The sequence below is a fragment of the Oncorhynchus mykiss genome, chromosome 5, assembly GCF_013265735.2.
Source record: "Oncorhynchus mykiss isolate Arlee chromosome 5, USDA_OmykA_1.1, whole genome shotgun sequence".
Lineage (NCBI taxonomy): Eukaryota > Metazoa > Chordata > Actinopteri > Salmoniformes > Salmonidae > Oncorhynchus > Oncorhynchus mykiss.
The window spans coordinates 51,055,597-51,074,622 of NC_048569.1; the positions used below are offsets into that span (position 1 = coordinate 51,055,597).

The window sequence follows — 19,026 nt, forward strand, 5'->3', positions numbered from 1 at the left end:
CACATGGAGACTTTCTAGATGATGTGATGAAGTCTAGACCGACAGACATGCTTGATACTGATGACTCTGAATGGAGAGAGAACTGGCACTCAGCATTAACATTTTACTAGATAACGTTTACTTTTATTGTCTTTTTTGGCAGTCAATATGGGGAGGGAGAAACCCTGTGTATTCTGAAACAGGATCAGGGAACTCCTGTTGTATATGGGACACGACACAGGAAGATATGACCACTGACATGTTTGTCAAGGTAGCCCCATTACCACCTGACAAAATGCTGATAGGCACAGTATCTGCATCGGCTGATAACAACAATGAAAGGTGCACATTGTGCACATTGTTATATTAGCATAACCATAACTTCTATGGTAAAGGGTAGATTATTCTACATGGACCTGCTACTACATTTAAAAGATATCAAACCACTTAGTTTAGAATATCTACATAAATTCAGCAATTGCCTTCTTCTCATATTACTCTGTAGGCTACTGATGGTAATTGGTCATGTACATTTTCTGTAATTTGATCGCTGTTTTGTAGACCTCCACAATTTCCAAATGCCTGAAAGTACCACGTTCATCTGTACAAACAATAGTACGCAAGTATAAACACCATGGGACCACGCAGCCATCATACTCAGGAAGGAGATGCGTTCTGTCTCCTAGAGATGATCGTACTTTGGTGCGAAAAGTGTAAATCAATCCCAGAACAACAGCAAAGGACCTTGTGAAGATGCTGGAGGAAACAGGTACAAAAGTATCTATATCCACAGTCAAACAAGTCCTATATTGACATAACCTGAAAGGCCGCTCAGCAAGGAAGAAGCCTCAGCTCCAAAACCGCCATAAAAAAAGCCAGACTACGGTTTGCAACTGCACATGGGGACAAAGATCGTACTTTTTGGAATAATCTGGTGGAGCAAAAATAGAACTGTTTGGCCATAATAACCATCCTTATGTTTGGAGGAAAAAGAGGGAGGCTTGCAAGCCGAAGAACACCATCCCAACCGTGAAGCACGGGGGAGGCGACATCATGTTGTAGGGGTGCTTTGCTGAAGGAGGGACTGGTGCACTTCACAAAATAGATGGCATCATGAGGAAGGAAAATTATGTGGATATATTGAAGCAACATCTCAAGACATCAGTTAAAGCTTGGTCGCAAATGGGTTTGCCAAATGGACAATGACCCCAAGCATACTTCCAAAGATGTGGCAAAACGGCTTATGGACAACAAAGTCAAGGTATTGGAGTGGCCATCACAAAGCCCTGACCTCATCCTATAGAAAACTTCTGGGCAGAACTGAAAAAACGTGTGCGAGCAAGGAGGCCAACAAACCTGACTCAATTACACCAGCTCTGTCAGGAGGAATGGGCCAAAATTCACCCAACTTATTTTGGGAAGCTTGTGGAAGGCTACCCAAAATGTTTGACCCAAAGGCAATGCTACCAAATAATAATTGAGTGTATGCAAACTTCTGACCCACTGGGAATGTGATGAAATAAATAAAAGCTGAACTAAATCATTCTCTCTACTATTATTCCGACATTTCACATTCTTAAAATAAAGTGGTGGATAGGATTAAATGATTAAATGTCAGGAATTGTGAAAAACTGAGTTTAAATGTTTTTGGCTAAGGTATATGTAAACTTCTGACTTCAACTGTACATCAGGAGATGTGCCAGGCCTGCCACATTTGTTGACTCATCCATCTGTAATGGATAGAATTTACTGGCTTGTATGCAAAGCAGTAATTGTTTCAAAACATCTCCTGCCATGTCACTGACGCGTCATGAAACAGTGTTGTCTGATGAAGGCATTATCTGAGTTTTTGGGCCATTTCCCCCAGCATTATCGTAGCCATATCCACGGAAGCAGGAAGAATTAAGTCCTCCACAATAGTATGGGGCTTGCCTGTCCTTGCCACTCGTTAACTCACCATATAAGATGCTTCTAGACCGTTCTTATTAATTGTATCTGTTGCTTTTATACATGTCTTACTACTTGAAAGTCGTCTTAATTCTCGCTCAAAAAACTCCTGTGGCTAATTTTTCAAATTGGAATGTTTTGTTTCTAAATGTCTGCACAAGAGTGAAGGTTTAATCGAGTTGTGAGATTGTACTTTTGCACATATAACACACTGTGGCTGAGGAAAGGCACTACTCCCAATATAAGTGAACTCCAAATCAAAGTAGTTCTCATCATACTTGCACCTCTTCGATGGTCCAATGTCCGTGTCTGTTGTTTGGTGCTTTCCCGGGTAAGGGGGCAGTAGCTCTTCAGCTGCATCATATTCCCAACTATCAAGTGTCCATGCTAGCTGGGCTAACAACAAATGCAGAATTACTGATTCTAGCATTGGATGTGCTCATGGAAGCAGAACAATTTGTGTCATCAACAGGTGCAGGTGTAGTACTGCTAGTAGTGGCAGTTCTACCAGTAGAGCTGGCATGTGTCTCTATGGACGCAGGCCTTACCTTTAAAAAAACCCAACTATTTATCAATTTTCGAGCAAACAGAATGAGCAGCAGCTACGTTTGGCTACATTCGGACCGTTAGTGGAATTCTTGCGAGAGAGTAACGGTTAATGTGATTGGTTGTTAATTATTTGACTAGGTTACCTGTATTTGACATTGTGTTGTTATTTCGCTGAACACTAACGTAAACTTGTACATCGCCTTGGTCCGTACAATTGCCCTTATTTTAGCGCCCCAAAAACGTAATACTTCCAGATCAACTGTAATGTCAATACCATTGTAAAGCACAATCTCTCCCCTTTCAAAGAGAATCCTTTGAAACCTAAACGCTGCCCGTTTCTGCATAATTCAAGAAGACAATGAGCCCCGTCGGGTCTTTTTAAAAATGGCGGGTGGGAAAGCAAAACTAATGCGTGATAGTGAGAAGGAGAGATGTTGTGTGGGAAAATAGCTTTTTTTTTTCACTCGATCTGTCCAACTTATCACCTTATCGCATCTAAAATGTAAATAAAACACTATAAAGAGTTTATATAATGTGTCATTGCATACCTATTTAAAGGTTTGTGTCGCAGTTGAATCGGGTTTTTAGGGCGGTGCTAAAGTGATCTTAGAAGTTAACAGCAGCTTTGAGAATGATGATCGCCTGCAATGATGATGCAAAAAATTACTAGCTTTCCCCCCTTACCCCCGTCACTGTCCATTTCTTGTTTTTAAAGGATGAGAGAAGTGCTACACCTGGTGGAGAGAGATTGTAAGACATAAATAGTTGCTTTATGCTTGCTGTACGTTACGGCATGACACGTCACGATGTAACGGAGGGTCTGTTTTTTTCAACTTTTCTCCAATCTTATAGAGCCATTACCATGTCGATCAACGCTTAAATTGAAACGTAATTCACACCCCCGATTTTGAAGTCAACACAGTCTCTAGAGTCCCATTAGTTTTCTTTGTAGCCTCGTTTGAATGTTGCGGATGGGCACATTTGTACGGAATGGGGTGAGTTTAAGTTAGATGGTTTAATTTTGGCATTGAAACGAGGCTACTCAGGCGACAAAAAAAACTCAACCACATGTATAGCCCCGTTGGAAAATATAAATGGACTGTTTGAAATGTGAACAAATAAAAATAAATGAACCCTATAATTTCCTGGTCTAAAAAAAAATAAATGTGAACCACATTTTTATTTGGCGTACCCCCGACGGTATTGCGGTAACCCAGTTTGGGAATACCTGATGTACTGTATCTTGTCCACTCTCCACCAACTCAGAACGCAGACTAATGTTGATGACGTCTCCAGTTAAGTGCATCCTGGGTAATGTAGTTCATGCCAAATATTCTCATGACAGGAAACAAGTAGGCTTCTGCATGTTGGATTTGTAGCTTAAAAAAAAAAAATTGAATTTACAAACATGTCCGAAGCAAATTGACATGTTGACATAAAGCTGTACAACATGATTTCAGTTAGTCAATGTCGAATTCAACAAGCCTCTTATCTATGGTGAATATTAGGACTACAACCATCTATTTATGAGAATAACTCCTGACTAAGACACACTTAAATAATCCATCTCATTGCTGAAAGTTAAAATTGTTATATTCCAAGGGTGCATTCTACATATACGCAGACACAGCATTTTATCCAAACAATTCAAACTATGCATGCGTACATTCTGTTTTATTTACACTCTGTAGTAAAGGCATGCTTTCCTCTTTTGCATGTGGTGCAGAAGTGGCTGAGTGGTATGCGCACGCGCAATAGTGCAGCTCTTTTATAGCCACAGTGCGGCAGGAAAACCGTAACAAGCGAAGAAAAGCAGAGATTGAATAGTGGAGAAAAAAAGCTATCCAAAGGGGAACATGTAAAGGAAGGTGAAAGAACAAAGACTGAATAATGGGAATGTTTTTTCCTCTCTATCTGAAGAAAATATGCGTATTTCTCTTTGAGATTCAGAAATTGGTTGACAGCTATTCAGCGAGCTCCATTTCAAATGGTAGCAGCGGTATGGATGAAAAATACAAGGAGAGGCACTGCTTCCACGATTCATATTGACTCAAAGGAGTTAGACGATACCTTACCGATGGCTTGCAGTCAATTATCCATGTCTCCTCCAACGAATTGTAAATTGACGTAGGCATTGAAGGCTGCAAATCAAGTCAAGTTTGGTGCATTAAATTCCTTTGGTGGGATGTCATCGACTTATATTGCTACATAGTAAGCTTTGGGTTTCCGACGGCTGGTATTGACACTCAGGGTGTTATAATGGGTGAAGTGACGGACGCAAAGGAATTAAAAAATACCTTTATTGTTCCCGCAATAAAGTATTTTGATCGTTATGATTTTTCACGAGCAAAAATCTGCTGTAGCCTCACATGGCTGGTGGCCAAAGCATTTGTGACAGGTAGGTGGTTTAAAAATGTATTTTGTCAATAATTACCTTTGAATTGTTTTTCAAACACATTGGTCAACAATTTGGCTATTCTTCCCTGCGATATTATCGCTCAGCTATACATAACATCACACACAGACCATTCAAGCTTGCAATATATTACTGTACAATTATTGTATGTATATTACAATATGTGTATGTACATTGTTGTACAATGGATGTGTATGTAGTATTTATATAAATATATGTTGAATCACTTTATTTAGAGTACCCAAGAGGAGAATATCCTTCCATAACAAACACACATATATAATTCCCAAAGAGACCTATGCTAAGAAAAATAACTGTTGCATGATAATTTCCTATCTAGTTCAGTTGCAGTGGACTGTAAACATTAAGTTGTGAAGGGATGCCACAAATGATCTCATCAATCTCAACAGATTGTGGATGTCTCCTGCTTGAGAGCTGTGACCCTGAGTATGACAGGCCCACTCCATAAAATCAAATCTAGATGGGGATAATGGAGTTACATTCATTATCACATGGTTATTGTTGTACCATGGTTATCAGTAAGCTTACAGTTGGCAAATGTGGCTCATATTACATAATAGTAATGAAATAGTACTGTTTCACATAGTTCAAAGTATTAGAAGAGTAATATGAGTCACGTTTGGATGACCAATTGGTTCTTCAATAAAGACAACAGTTTTATTAATGTGTAGGTATGCCCAAATAAGTTATTTGTTATATAAACTCCAACCAGAACCCAAACCTCTGTCAATCTTTAGGGGGGCAGACAGACTGATGTGAATCATCGCAGCCCAAATGTTTTCCACCTCAGTACGTTGCTTTAAACCATTTAAACCAATGGTCACTGAAGAAAATAATAGAGAGCTTCTGACTCATCTGTGCGGCAAGGCCCAGCTCAATAATGTGGAATGTAGCTTTGAGCCGGTCAAGTTGTAGCCTGCTTAGGGGCTGGTATCCCGGACACAAATTGAGAGTAGCCCTGGACTAAAAGGCATGTTCAATAGTAGGAGATTCTGCACTGAAAGTGCATTTTAGGCAAGGCTTAATCTGTGTCTGGGAAAGTGGCCCTAGGGGTCTTTGCGATGCATTTTAGTTACTGCACCTTGAGTTTCATTCCAAGGCATGTGGTATTGCTATAAGCCTGGTAGTCTAGGGGACAATACCTGACTTTTGAAAGAAGTTATAACAGCACATGTTCTGATATAAAAGTAATTCCTATCGTATACTTATTTGAGCTGTTTTGATCCTTGGTTTTGTTTTGTTTTGTTTTTGGTAATAGCCAGCAGTTTGCCAGAGGCTCAGGATTGTGCTGTACTCAGTGTACTCAAGCCGACTGCTTACTAAATTGAAGGGCATATAGCGGATGCAGAGATTACTTCGATAGAGGTAACAAAGTAGTACAGTACACATCAGCTCACTGATGCTAGACAATTATATAATTGTGTTTTAAAGACATCTTCTGGTACGTTGGTGACAGTACATTTTATTTAAACCTCCTGTTTTAGGCTGGATGATTCAATGTGTAGTTCATACATGCATAATCTATGACCAGATTTACTGTTTTACCTCAATTAGAGTATCTGGAGCATCAGCATTTGTGGGTTCGATTACATGCTCAAAATGGCCAGAAACAAAGAACTTTCTGCAACTCGTCAGTCTATTCTTGTTCTGAGAAATGAAAGCTATTCCATGCGAGAAATTGCCAAGAAACTGAAGTTCTCGTACAATGCTGTGTACTACTTCCTTCACAGAACAGAAAGAATAGAAAGAGGAGTGGGAGGTCCCGGTGCACAACTGAGCAAGAGGACAAGTGCATTAGAGTGTCTAGTTTGAGAAACAGATGCCTCACAAGTCCTCAACTGGCAGCTTTATTAAATAGTATCCGCAAAACACCAGTCTCAACGTCAACAGTGAAGAGGCGACTCCGGGTGCTGGGCAGAGTTCCTCTGTCCAGTGTCTGTGTTCTTTTCCCCATCATAATCTTTTCTTTTTTTGTCCAGTGAGATATGGCTTTTTCTTTGCAACTTTGCCTAGAAGGCCAGCATCCCGGAGTCGCTTCGTTGATGTTGAGACTGGTTGAAAATAACAACTAATTGGTAACACACTGTCATAACCATGTCATAATGTCATAACACCTGATATAACCTGGTCATAACACTGTCATGACACATATTTAGACCTGTTGTGAGATATATTACGGTATTTTATGTCAGATTTTGACTCCTACATAAGTGTCAAAACCCACAAAACCTTCTTATACTGACTTGCGTAAATAAAGGTTACATTTTTTTTTTAAATGTACATGTACATTTCAGAAAATGTTTTACAGAAATGTTTTTTCATTTCTGTAAAACATTTTCTGAAATGTACATGTACATTTAAAAAAAAAATGTAACCTTTATTTACGCAAGTCAGTTAAGAACAAATTCTTATTTACAATTAACTGCCTTGTTCAGGGGCAGAACAACAGATTTTTACCTTGTCAGCTCGGGGAGTCGATCCAGCAACCTTTCGGTTACTGGCCCAATGCTCTAACCGCTAGGCTACCTGCCGCCCCAGATACATTAGAGTGTCAACACCCAAAAAACCTACCACACAAGCAAAGGCAAAACATTCCATTACACCATAGCCTACTTCTCAACAGTATGTTTATGTTATATAACATTTTCTGAAATGTTCCAAATTCAATTATCATTGTAATTGCTTACACATTGATGTCAGACATGCACCTACCCCAATGCTCTTTTGACTGATGACTGACTTAAGGGCATGTACGTGATAGGCCTATCTGGCTTATATGGTGGTCATTTTGCTTCTTCGTGGTGTCAGAAAGTGCATTTTCTACAAGTTATAAAATATGATAGAAAAAAACATGACTGTAAAATAATGAATTACAACAACAACAAAGGATTTAAGAAAAACAAACTTTCAAATGAAAGGAAACTTCTTGGCAGGGAAAAAACACATTTGAATAAATGTGGGTTTTGATAGTATCATGTAGGTGTCATAACCAGCCATAAAATAACACAATATATGTCACAACAGGTGTAAATATATGGGTCATGTCAGTGTTATGACCATATTAACATAAACATATATCACTTTAGAATTAACCAATGCATATTTATTTGAGAATAGGGGAAAGATAAAAAAAATTGTTCAATTGATTTAGATATATGGATTTTTCGTGTTGGCTTTCTTTTCTGAGTGGTGACTGTTTACTTTAATCTAATCAAACAAGAGAATGTTATATTCAACGAAGGGGAACACTTACTAGACCGTTTTATCTTCTCTCTTTTCACGTAGTTGCCGTGTCAGTGCATTTAATCCCCATCTTTAAATCAACTTTGATAAAACCTTTTAGTCCCATGTCTACGATTTCCAATTATATCCCCATCCTTTTGAGACATCGTGTCACACTTTTCCCCGATAGTAAAGTCCAAGAGAAAAGGTGGTTTGCACAATTAATCGTATGAATATAGTCTGTTTCTATTTGAAATCAATCAGTGAAGTGACAAGTAGTTAACATGTGGATTATCCACTTCTAGGCCAAATGAAAGCTGAACAGAGCTGTATTCTCAGGTGGGCGTGGTTTGAGCCTTGCTAGGTTGCGTGTAAAGCTTTAAGGTTTAGTTCATTAGGATCCCCATTAGCTACTGCACATGCAGCAGCTACTCTTCCTGGGGTCCACATACAACGTACAAATACATGAAAAAGTACAGAAAGTAATAGACAAGAACAACATTAAGACATTACATTATACTCAAAATCAAAAATACAATAATAGTTATGAATAGGAAAGATACCAAGCGACAACAAAAATACTATTTACACACTATATACATATTCGTATTCTTATATATAGTACAGTTAAATTAGATCTTTAGAATAATCATGACATGAAATCTGGAACAAATACATCCAGATGTCTGCTTTTGGGAGACTTGCGTGGAGTATAAGCCCTTCTAAAACCAATGTGCTTTGAAACTAGCACTGAACCTCAACAAGACATCTGTTTTGTATTCCTTTAAAGGTCCAATGCAGACATTTTTTTTTATTTTTTTTATCTCAATAGCAAATAATTTCTGGGTAACAATTAACTGTGATTGTTTTCAATTAAAATGATGAAAAATAGACTAAAATAGCTTCTTAGCAAAGAGTAATTTCTATAGCAAGTATTTTGCTATGACTGTCTGGGAGTGGTCTGAGTGGGGAAGGGAAAACTGAAAACCAGCTCTTATTGGCGGAGAGGTTTGGAACTCTCTTTCTTATTGGTCTATTAACTAATTTAATGCCTGGTGATGTCACCGTATTATTCCAACCACAGTTTAGAAATATATACTATATATACACAAAAGTATGTGGAACCCGTTCAAATGAGTGGATTCAGCAATTTCAGCCATACCCGTTGCTGACAGGTACAGTTGGAATTCGGAAGTTTACATACACTTAGGTTGGAGTCATTAAAATTTGTTTTTCAACCACTCCACAAATTTCTTGTTAACAAACTATAGTTTTGGCAAGTCGGATAGGACATCTACTTTGTGCATGACACAGGTAATTTTTCCAACAATTGTTTACAGACAGATTATTTCACTTATAATTCAATGTATCACAATTCCAGTGGGTCAGAAGTTTACATACACTAAGTTGACTGTGCCTTTAAACAGCTTGGAAAATTCCAGAAAATGATGTCATGGCTTTAGAAGCTTCTGATAGGCTAATTGACATCATTTGAGTCAATTGGAGGTGTACCTGTGGATGTATTTCAAGGCCTACCTTCAAACTCAGTGCCTCTTTGCTTGACCTCATGTGAAAATCAAAAGAAATCAGCCAAGACCTCAGAAAAACAATTGAAGACCTCCACAAGTCTGGTTCATCCTTGGGAGCAATTTCCAAATGCATGAAGGTACCACGTTCATCTGTACAAACAATAGTACGCAAGTATAAACACCATGGGACCACGCAGCCGTCATACCGCTCAGGAAGGAGACATGTTCTGTCTCCTAGAGATGAACGTACTTTGGGGCGAAAAGTGCAAATCAACAGCAAAGGACCTTGTGAAGATACTTTTGTACCTGTTTCCTCCAGTATCTATATCCACAGTCAAACAAGTCCTATATCGACATAACCTGAAAGGCCACTCAGCAAGGAAAAAGCCACTGCTCCAAAACCTACATAAAAAAGCCAAACTACGGTTTGCGACTGCACATGGGGACAAAGATCGTATGTCCTCTGGTCTGATGAAAGAAAATAGAACTGTTTGGCCATAATGACCATCGTTATGTTTGGAGGAAAAAGGGGGAGGCTTGCAAGCCGATGAGCACCATCCCAACCATGAAGCATGGGGGTGGCAGCATCATGTTGTGGGGGTACTTTTGCTGCAGGAGGGACTGGTGCACTTCACAAAATAGATGGCATCATGAGGAAGGAAAATTATGTGGATATATTGAGGCAACATCTCAAGTTACAGCTTGGTCGCAAATGGGTCTTCCAAATGGACATTGACCCCAAGCATACTTCCAAAGTTGTGGCAAAACGTCTTAAGGACAACAAAGTCAAGGTATTGGAGTGGCCATCACAAAGCCCTGACCTCATCCTATAGAACATTTGTGGGTAGAACTGAAAAAGCGTGTGCGAGCACGGAGGCCTAGAAACCTGACTCAGTTACACCAGCTCTGAGAGGAGGAATGGGCCAAAATTCACCCAACTTATTGTGGGAAGCTTGTGGAAGGCTACCCAAAATGTTTGACCCAAGTTAAACAATTTAAAGGCAATGCTACCAAATACTAATTGAGTGTATGTAAACTTCTGACCCACTGGGAATGTGATGAAAGAAATAAAAGCTGAAATAAATAATTCTCTCTACTATTATTCTGACATTTTACATTCTTAAAATAAAGTGGTGATCCTAACTGACCTAAAACAGGGAATTTTTACTAGGATTAAATGTCAGGAATTGTGAAAAATTGACTTTCAATGTATTTGACTAAGGTGTATGTAAACTTCCGACTTCAACTGTATGTAAAATCGAGCACACAGCCGTGCAATCTCCATACACAAACATTGGCAGTAGAATGGACTTACTGAAGATCTCAGTGACTTTCAATGTGGCACCATCATAAGATGCCACCTTTCCAACAAGTCAGTTCGTCAAATTTCTGCCCTGTAAGAGCTGCCTCGGCCAACTGTAAGTGTTATTGTGAAGTGGAAACGTCTAGGAGCAACAACGGCTCAGCCATGAAGTGGTAAGCCACACAAGCTCACAGAACGGGACTGCCGAGTTCTGAAGCATGTAGCGTGTAAAAATCCTCTTTCCTCAGTTGCAACACTCACTACCGAGTTACAAACTGCCTCTGGAAGCAAAATCAGCACAATAAATCAAAATCAGCACAATAATTTTTCGTCAGGAGCTTCATGAAATGGCATTCCATGACCAAGCAGCCGCACACAAGCCTAAGATTCCCATGCACAATGCCAAGCGTTGGCTGGAGTGGTGTAAAACTAGCCTCCATTGGACTCTTGAGCAGTGGAAACGGGTTCTCTGGAGTGATGAATCACGCTTCACAATCTGGCAATCTGACGGATGAATCTAGGTTTGGCAGATGCTAGTAGAACACTACCTGCCCTAATGCATAGTGCCAACTGTAAAGATTGGTGGAGGAGGAATAATGGTCTGTGGCTGTTTTTCCATGGTTCAGGCTAGTCCCCTTAGTTCCAGTGAAGGGAAATCTTAACGCTACAGCATACAATGACATTCAAGACGATTCTGTGCTTCCAACTTTGTGGCAACAGTTTGGGGATAGCCTTTTCCTGTTTCAGCATGACAATGCCCCCATGCAGAAGGCGAGGTCCATAAGAAATGTTTTTTTGTGATCGGTGTGGAAGAACTTGACTGGCCTGAACAGAGCCCTGACCTCAACCCCATCAAACACCTTTGGGGTGAATTGGAACGCCGACTGCGAGCTGGGCCTAATCACCCAACATCAGTGCCCGACCTCACTAATGCTCTTGTGGCTGAATGGAAGCAAGTCACCGCGGCAATGTTCCAACATATAGTGGAAAGCCTTTCCAGAAGAGTGGAGGCTGTTATCGCAGCAAAGGGGGGACCAACTCCATATTAATCCCCATGATTTTGGAATGAGATGTTCGAAGTGCAGGTTTCCACATACTTGAATGTCATGTAGTGTGTGTGTGTGTGTGTATATATATTTATATATAATTAGTTTTGGACTGCACTGGGTCTTTAACTAACCAAATGATAATATTATCTAGCTGGTATTCATAAAGATCAACATCTGAAGATCTACATCTAGCATAAAAGAACAGTCAAACATTTCCTCATAAAGGAATGTACCACTTAATATACAACCTTATTATGTATTTTTAGTGGCACATCCTTTTAACTAGTTTTCCCAAATGTTCTGACCAAGAGTGATGCAATTTGATTCAAGCTGCAGACAGAATATTCTACTGTAGTTGCCAGTGAGCAGATTATGTTTTGCTGCTCTAATATTAGAGAATACAGTACATGAACTTCTAACCAGATCCTCCATGTATTTTCAATTAGGTCTGAATGAAATGGGATGATTCCATAAATACGGTCTCTTTCGTTCCCAGAGGTAGAGAGGCAGAGCTGGTCTTCAGATCCCAGGGAACACTGCTCAAGGCTCAGAATACTTTCAGGCACATAAGCAATTAAACACATTAACACACACACACGAACACACACACACATATTGAAACTAATCTGGAGTTTGGAATAGGATTTTTTTCTCTCTCAGATTTTGGTGTTGTACTTAGTTTGATTGCAATGGTAACCTGTGTGGAACATAATAAGGCAGTTCTCCTCCTCACTAATTGCATTGTACCAACCAAGGTTAGAGAGGCGAGAGACCTGAGAACTTGACTCAAACGTAACCTGTTAGATTTGGGACTCGACTCGAAGTCGTCCTCAGTGACTTGATACTTGATTCCGACTTGCTTAAAATTGACCTATTGACAGGTATGGATTTCCTTTTGGTGTTTTTCTTTGCCTCTTTGTGAATGCTACTGTTTACTATCTTATCTGGGTCTTCTTTGAAGGGCAAGCCCAGTGAGAGAGGAGTAGGTTATCCCTTGTCAATGTAGAGTCTTTGATCAAGGGGTGCATTATTGTGTAATCGTCTCGAAGAGCTCTAGCCCAGTCACTAAACCTAACCTGGGGTGTGCTCAGCATAAATATGCTATCTAGAACAACAAAAATGCCTCTGACATCTAGAATAAAGAATTACGTTGGCTCTATTCATAGCATTTCTATCTGCAACGTTCCAAAACGTTTTTGTACTGAACATGGCCCTGTCCTCACCTCTGTCGGAGCCACGCCCACCATCCCTCCAATTATTCCTTTGTTCAGTTGCGTTCTCCTCAAGGCGTAGGTCAAAGTTGCCCCAAATGTAACCACTGATACCAGTTCAGATGTATTCTTCATCCACATAATGGTTTAGGTGAGGATTATTGATAGGGTAATCTGATCCTAGATCTGCGGTTAATAGAAATGTATACCTCTAGGACCCTTTGGTGACCTTGTCTTTGATCAGATAACGTGTTTCTGTTATTAGCTGCTGACTTGGCCTGTCTGAAATGATTCGCTGAGTGGTGTGAGGGTGGGATGAGCAGTGTGAAGCTGCGAAAGCCTCTGTCACCGTGGCTTTACACACCCTCGTCATAACGAACACCCATCTGCTCCTTCTGATATGGGTGTGTTGCATATCCGGAGATCGGTCTGTGTGTGTATGCATGTGTCTGTGTGTGTGGGAGCGTTACCCCATGTAGCATTACAGGGTGGGGGTCAATCTCCTTTTAACCACACTTTGTTTGTTCTAATGTGCAGCCACTTGAGCGGTGTGAAAATCTGGTTAATTTCGTAGCTGTTTGAGCAATCTCAGTCTCTCTGGTTTTTATACCTTCCCCATTTTCTCAACATCCTGTAAGCCTGACAATAAGGAGCTGAATTATTGAAATCAGGCCCACTCGTATCTGTCAGCTCGTGTGCGCCCGCCCCCACAAATGCGCACACACTCTCTTATGTTATCCGTCTCTCTCTCTTTGATAAAGCAGACTGAGGGAAGCTCCCTGGGAGCTAGAGAGATATGGAGTGCACATGAATCGATCGGGTTCCTCTCCTACTGTAGTTTCCATGGTAACGCACCGTGTGCTCCATCCTATGGAGATCACGCCCATGTCTTTGGATGAGGAAAGAATGAAGTAGACTTGCCAGAGTTAAACACTGAGTTACCATCAGTCATGTAGTGAAATATCAAACCTTCAAATAACCCTTTCAAACGTGCTGATCTTCTAGATTCACTAATTGATTGATTCTCATCATATCAGGAATGTGACAAAAATGCAGTAGGAGGTAATATGAGGTGGTGTAGGCTGACCTTCCACTGTGTTTAGGCCTGCATGCTTTTAAACTGAAGCTCCTCCCCTCTATCATTCCTTACTTTCTCTCTCACATACTGTTAAGTGTTAATGAATTAAAATTGACTTTGGTACAAACTGCGTATTCATATTCATCGTTTTGAACCGTTCTCCCTCTCTCTCCTATGCAGACAGTGTGCCGGCCGACCTGAAGGAGCCCTTCTACACAGACCAGTATGATCAGGAGCACCTGAAGCCTCCAGTGGCCAACCTGCTGCTGTCTGCTGATCTCTACTGTAGAGCCGGGAGCCTCATCCTGAAGAGTGACGCCGCCAAGCCCCTGGTTGGCCACGATGATGTCATCCAGGCCCTGGCTCAGAAGGGCCTCTATATCACAGACCAGGAGAGGCTGGTCACAGAGCGTGACCTCCGCAAGAGGCCCATACAGATGGTAAGAAAGAGGGGTTTGATTGATGGTTTGGGGGTGGGGGATAATGGCTAGGTGGCCACCTTTGTTTTGGTTGTGGGTACAGCTACTGTGGATTTCTTTCACATCAGATCAAATCAAATCAAGCTTTATTTATACAGCACATTTCAGACATGGAATGCAACACAATGTGCTTTTACAGGAAAAAATAAATAAAAAGATTTACTACACAACAAACATAAGAGGAACTGAATGACTAAAAAGCGCCCTAACATGCTGACCACACCGCCCGCGTTGCGCCCACACTGCTCACGCGCGTCAACAACCGTCTGCGTAGCCATGCGCTAAAATAGAACTTGGTTCTATTTGTGACATTTGACGCACTGCAAGTCACGCCTCTCCCATCTCCTCATTGGATTTTAGGAGCATGTACCCATGTGGGTGATTGAAAGAGGAACTGATGTCCACAGTCCAGTCGGTGGCGGTAAAATAACAACACAATGTTTATATCCCAGGACATATTAGCTAGCAACAGCAAGCTAGCTAGCTAGCTAGCTAAATTGCCATAAATGTTTAATGCTTTTCGACCTGTCCCCAAACTAATATATTTGGTTCAGAGTTCGTTTTGATATTTCAACCTGCATGTCCTGATCATGTGGTGTGGGTGGACAAAAATCAACATGTGCGATGGCGCACTCACTCGGTGGGGTCAGCATGTAAGGGAAAGAAAAGTGTGTGCACGGGTGCGCGCGCGTCTTTTTCTATCTTCCACTCTCCCTTTTGTCTCTTTGTACATCTCTATAGCCTCTGTTTTCTCAGTGTGTTGTCTCAATCTACAGGGTTTAATTGACAGGGGTTCCCTTCCATAATGAATCAGTACACCATCATAATCATTAGAATGGGAATGTGGGCATCCCCCTTATCATTTCAAATCCAGACCCACTATTTTTACAGTCCTCCCCAGAGTCTATATGGAATTTTAACCCTGTCTGATTGTCAGTGTTTTTCTCCCTGTCACCAGTACTGTGGCTGTCTTTTTGTTCATCCACCCATATTCTCTCTAATGCTCTTTCTCTGTATTCCCCTGTTTTATCTTTCGGTATCTTTCTCCCACTTTCTCCCTCAGTTCTCTCTCTAAGGTTCAGGTCAAAAGTAGTGCACTATTTTGGGAAGGTGCCATTTGTGATTCAGATTCTATGTTGCTTCATATTGTGATGCTTTGTCGAGGCACTACAGAAGTGACTAGGCTAGGCTGCTTTGTCGAGGCACTACAGAAGTGAGTAGGCTAGGCTGCTTTGTCGAGGCACTACAGAAGTGACTAGGCTAGGCTGCTTTGTCGAGGCACTACAGAAGTGACTAGGCTAGGCTGCTTTGTCGAGGTACTACAGAAGTGACTAGGCTAGGCTGCTTTGTCGAGGCACTACAGAGGTGACTAGGCTAGGCTGCTTTGTCGAGGCACTACAGAAGTGACTAGGCTAGGCTGCTTTGTGAGGCACTACAGAAGTGACTAGGCTAGGCTGCTTTGTCAAGGCACTACAGAAGTGACTAGGCTAGGCTGCTTTGTCGAGGCACTACAGAAGTGACTAGGCTAGGCTGCTTTGTCGAGGCACTACAGAAGTGACTAGGCGAGGCTGCTTTGTTGAGGCACTACAGAAGTGACTAGGCTAGGCTGCTTTGTCGAGGCACTACAGAAGTGACTAGGCTAGGCAGGCAGCCCTATTGAGATGGAATGAGATTATGTCTCAATTATGCTTTTAGATACAAATGTCAAATATGGGTTCTTGGGACGTTGAAACATTGAGGACACCTGCTCTTTCCATCACAGACTGACCAGGTGAATCCAGGTAAAAGCTATGATCCCTTATTGATGTCACTTGTTAAATCCATTTCAATCAGCGTACATGAAGGGGAGAAGACAGGTTAAAGAAGGATTTTTAAGCCTTGAGACAATTGAGACATGGATTGTGTATGTGTGCCATTTTAGAGTGTGAATGGGCAAGACAAAATATTTAAGTGTCACTGAATGGGGTATGGTAGTAGGTGCCAGGCGCACCGGCTTGTGTCAAGAACTGCAACACTGCTGGGTTTTTCAAACAGTTTCTCGTGCTAGGTTTCCTCCAGACGTGACGCTTGGTTTCAGGCAAAATAGATCAATCTGGTTTCATCAGACCAGAGAAATGTGTTTGTCATGGTCTGAGAGTCTTTAGGTACATTTTGGCAAACTTCAAGCGGGTTGTCATGTGCCTTTTACTGAGGAGTGGCTTCCGTCTGGCCACTCTATCATAAAGGCCTGATTGGTGGAGTGCTGTAGAGATGGTTGTCCTTCTGGAAGGTTCTCCCATCTCCACAGAGAAACTCTAGAGCTCTTTCAGAGTGACCATCTGGTTCTTGGTCACCTCCCCGACCAAGGCCCTTCTCCCCCGATTGCTCAGTTTGTCCGGTCGGCCAGCTCTAGGAAGAGTCTTGGTGGTTCCAAACTTCTTCCTTTTAAGAATTATGGAGGCCACTGTGTTTTTGAGGACCTTCAATGGTGCAGACATTTTTTGGTACCCTTCCCCAGGTCTGTGCCTCGCCACAGTCCTGTCTTGGAGCTCTACAGACAATTCCTTCGACCTCATGGCTTGTTTTTTTTTAGGGAATGGTCAGAACTCAGCCGATAGGATGGTTTGGACATCGAGATGGTCAGTCCACTGAAGAACATGAAGTCCAAGGACTACAGTAAATGCAAGGCTCAGATCTGCAAGTATAGCCACAGGAAGGTTAATAATCTCATCGTGCAGCTGTATTTTCATATCAATCCAACCCAAGGGAGTGGTAGGTTCTCCATTGGCCAAGTACAATGGTCCTTCCTCCCAGGTTCTAAGCTCCTCGTGATGTAATGTCATGATTCGCCACAGGGGCTCTTGCATCATGGTGTAAGTCGATTATGGCCTTCCCTCTCCAGTTCCTAACAGTCAGAGGAACCAATAGTTGCGGAATAGGAAAAAGATAGATAGTTGTGCGGTCTGAAGGCTTCATGGTGGGCATTAAGGCCGACCCAATTGTATGCTAGCCAACACGCCTGTCTAGACTGTCAGTCTTCTGACCTTTTCCTGAATCCTGACGCTGGCCATAGAGGAGGCAAGAACCTGGAGGATGTTGGACTATACACCTCCAGCACATCACTGGACTTTTGTCTTGGATCTTGGGCACAAACGGCTGAGACGTTTTAGCCCCAGGAGAGTTATTGGGTTACCGGGATAAGGGAACAAAGTTTGGAGTTTGGAGGTGGTGCCCAGTCCTTCTCAAACTGAGTCCAAGATGCACCAGATCATCCACATTCTGCACACATTCCCGAAGTTGACTGGCAAGGCTGGGAACCATGTTTTTAAGATTAAGTTTGACCATCTCCTGCTCGGTAATGTCAGTCTTCCATTTCCTACATAGAACTCGATAGGAGAAGGCAAAGTCCCGTATTGGCTCTGCTTCACCCTGGACTCTGTTACAAACCAGGTCCGCCAGTTCATCCTCATAGTCCTCTGAGAGGAAGGCTAGGAGAAATATATATTTTTAACTACTCCCAGGTTGACACATGTTCACGGGCTATCTCCCACCAGTCTCTTGCTGTACCATGGAGAACACTGCGGAGTGTGTCAAGAATCTCCAAGTCAGTAAGGGGCCGGATAGAAAGGAAATCATTACACTGGTGGGAGACAGTGGATCAACATCCTCTTCTAGGCTGCCAAAAGTGGGTAAAAGTAGTTTGATAGAGAGAGAGCTCTCCAGAGGAGGCATGACAGTGGAAAGGGGTCTTTGGGAAATGGGAGTTCTGTTTAACAGTATCTTCAAAGGGGGGTTTGTAGTACTACCTGTTCCTATTCCCTTAATGGCAGAGCCAGTGGCAGAGGTAAACCCAGAGGGAGGTGCAGATGATTTGTCCACAAGGGAAAAGCACTGCATTACCTCCTGGTGCAGCTCCTCCTGTTGAAGATCTGTGGCCTGTGCTTTTTCCATCTAATTATAAGATCTCCTTTTGAGTCTGTTCAATCAAAAATCGTAGTTTCCCTGTGAGAGAGTTCTTCATGTCCTCCATAACTTATTTGAGATGATAACACACTCCCTTCACAACAGAGGCTGACTCCTCTATGAATGTTTTGAAACTTAGCATTTTCCCTTGAACATCCTGCTTCAGAGAATCTTGTAAATATTTCTGTCTCTGAACAGTTTGTTGTTGGTTTTCCTTTGACGGGGGAGGTGAGCCAACCTCAGCTGCGCATCTTTCTGATGAGCCTCCACACTTTCACTGCGAATGGCATTCTCCTGCATT

The 19,026-nt window shown here is 41.7% G+C and overlaps 1 protein-coding gene across 4 annotated transcripts in view; it reads left to right on the forward strand.

The window, feature by feature from the left end:
* The first annotated feature begins 4,237 nt into the window (after positions 1–4,237).
* The window catches only part of camsap2a (calmodulin regulated spectrin-associated protein family, member 2a), a 78,551-nt gene continuing 63,762 nt past the window's right edge, over positions 4,238–19,026 (forward strand). For all 4 annotated transcript variants that reach the window (XM_021603254.2, XM_021603256.2, XM_021603255.2 and 1 more), the window contains exons 1-2: positions 4,238–4,873; positions 14,485–14,744. In XM_021603254.2, the coding sequence (XP_021458929.2) occupies positions 4,735–4,873; positions 14,485–14,744 (399 nt within the window). In that variant the 5' untranslated portion in view covers positions 4,238–4,734. The remainder of the gene's footprint in view (positions 4,874–14,484; positions 14,745–19,026) is intronic.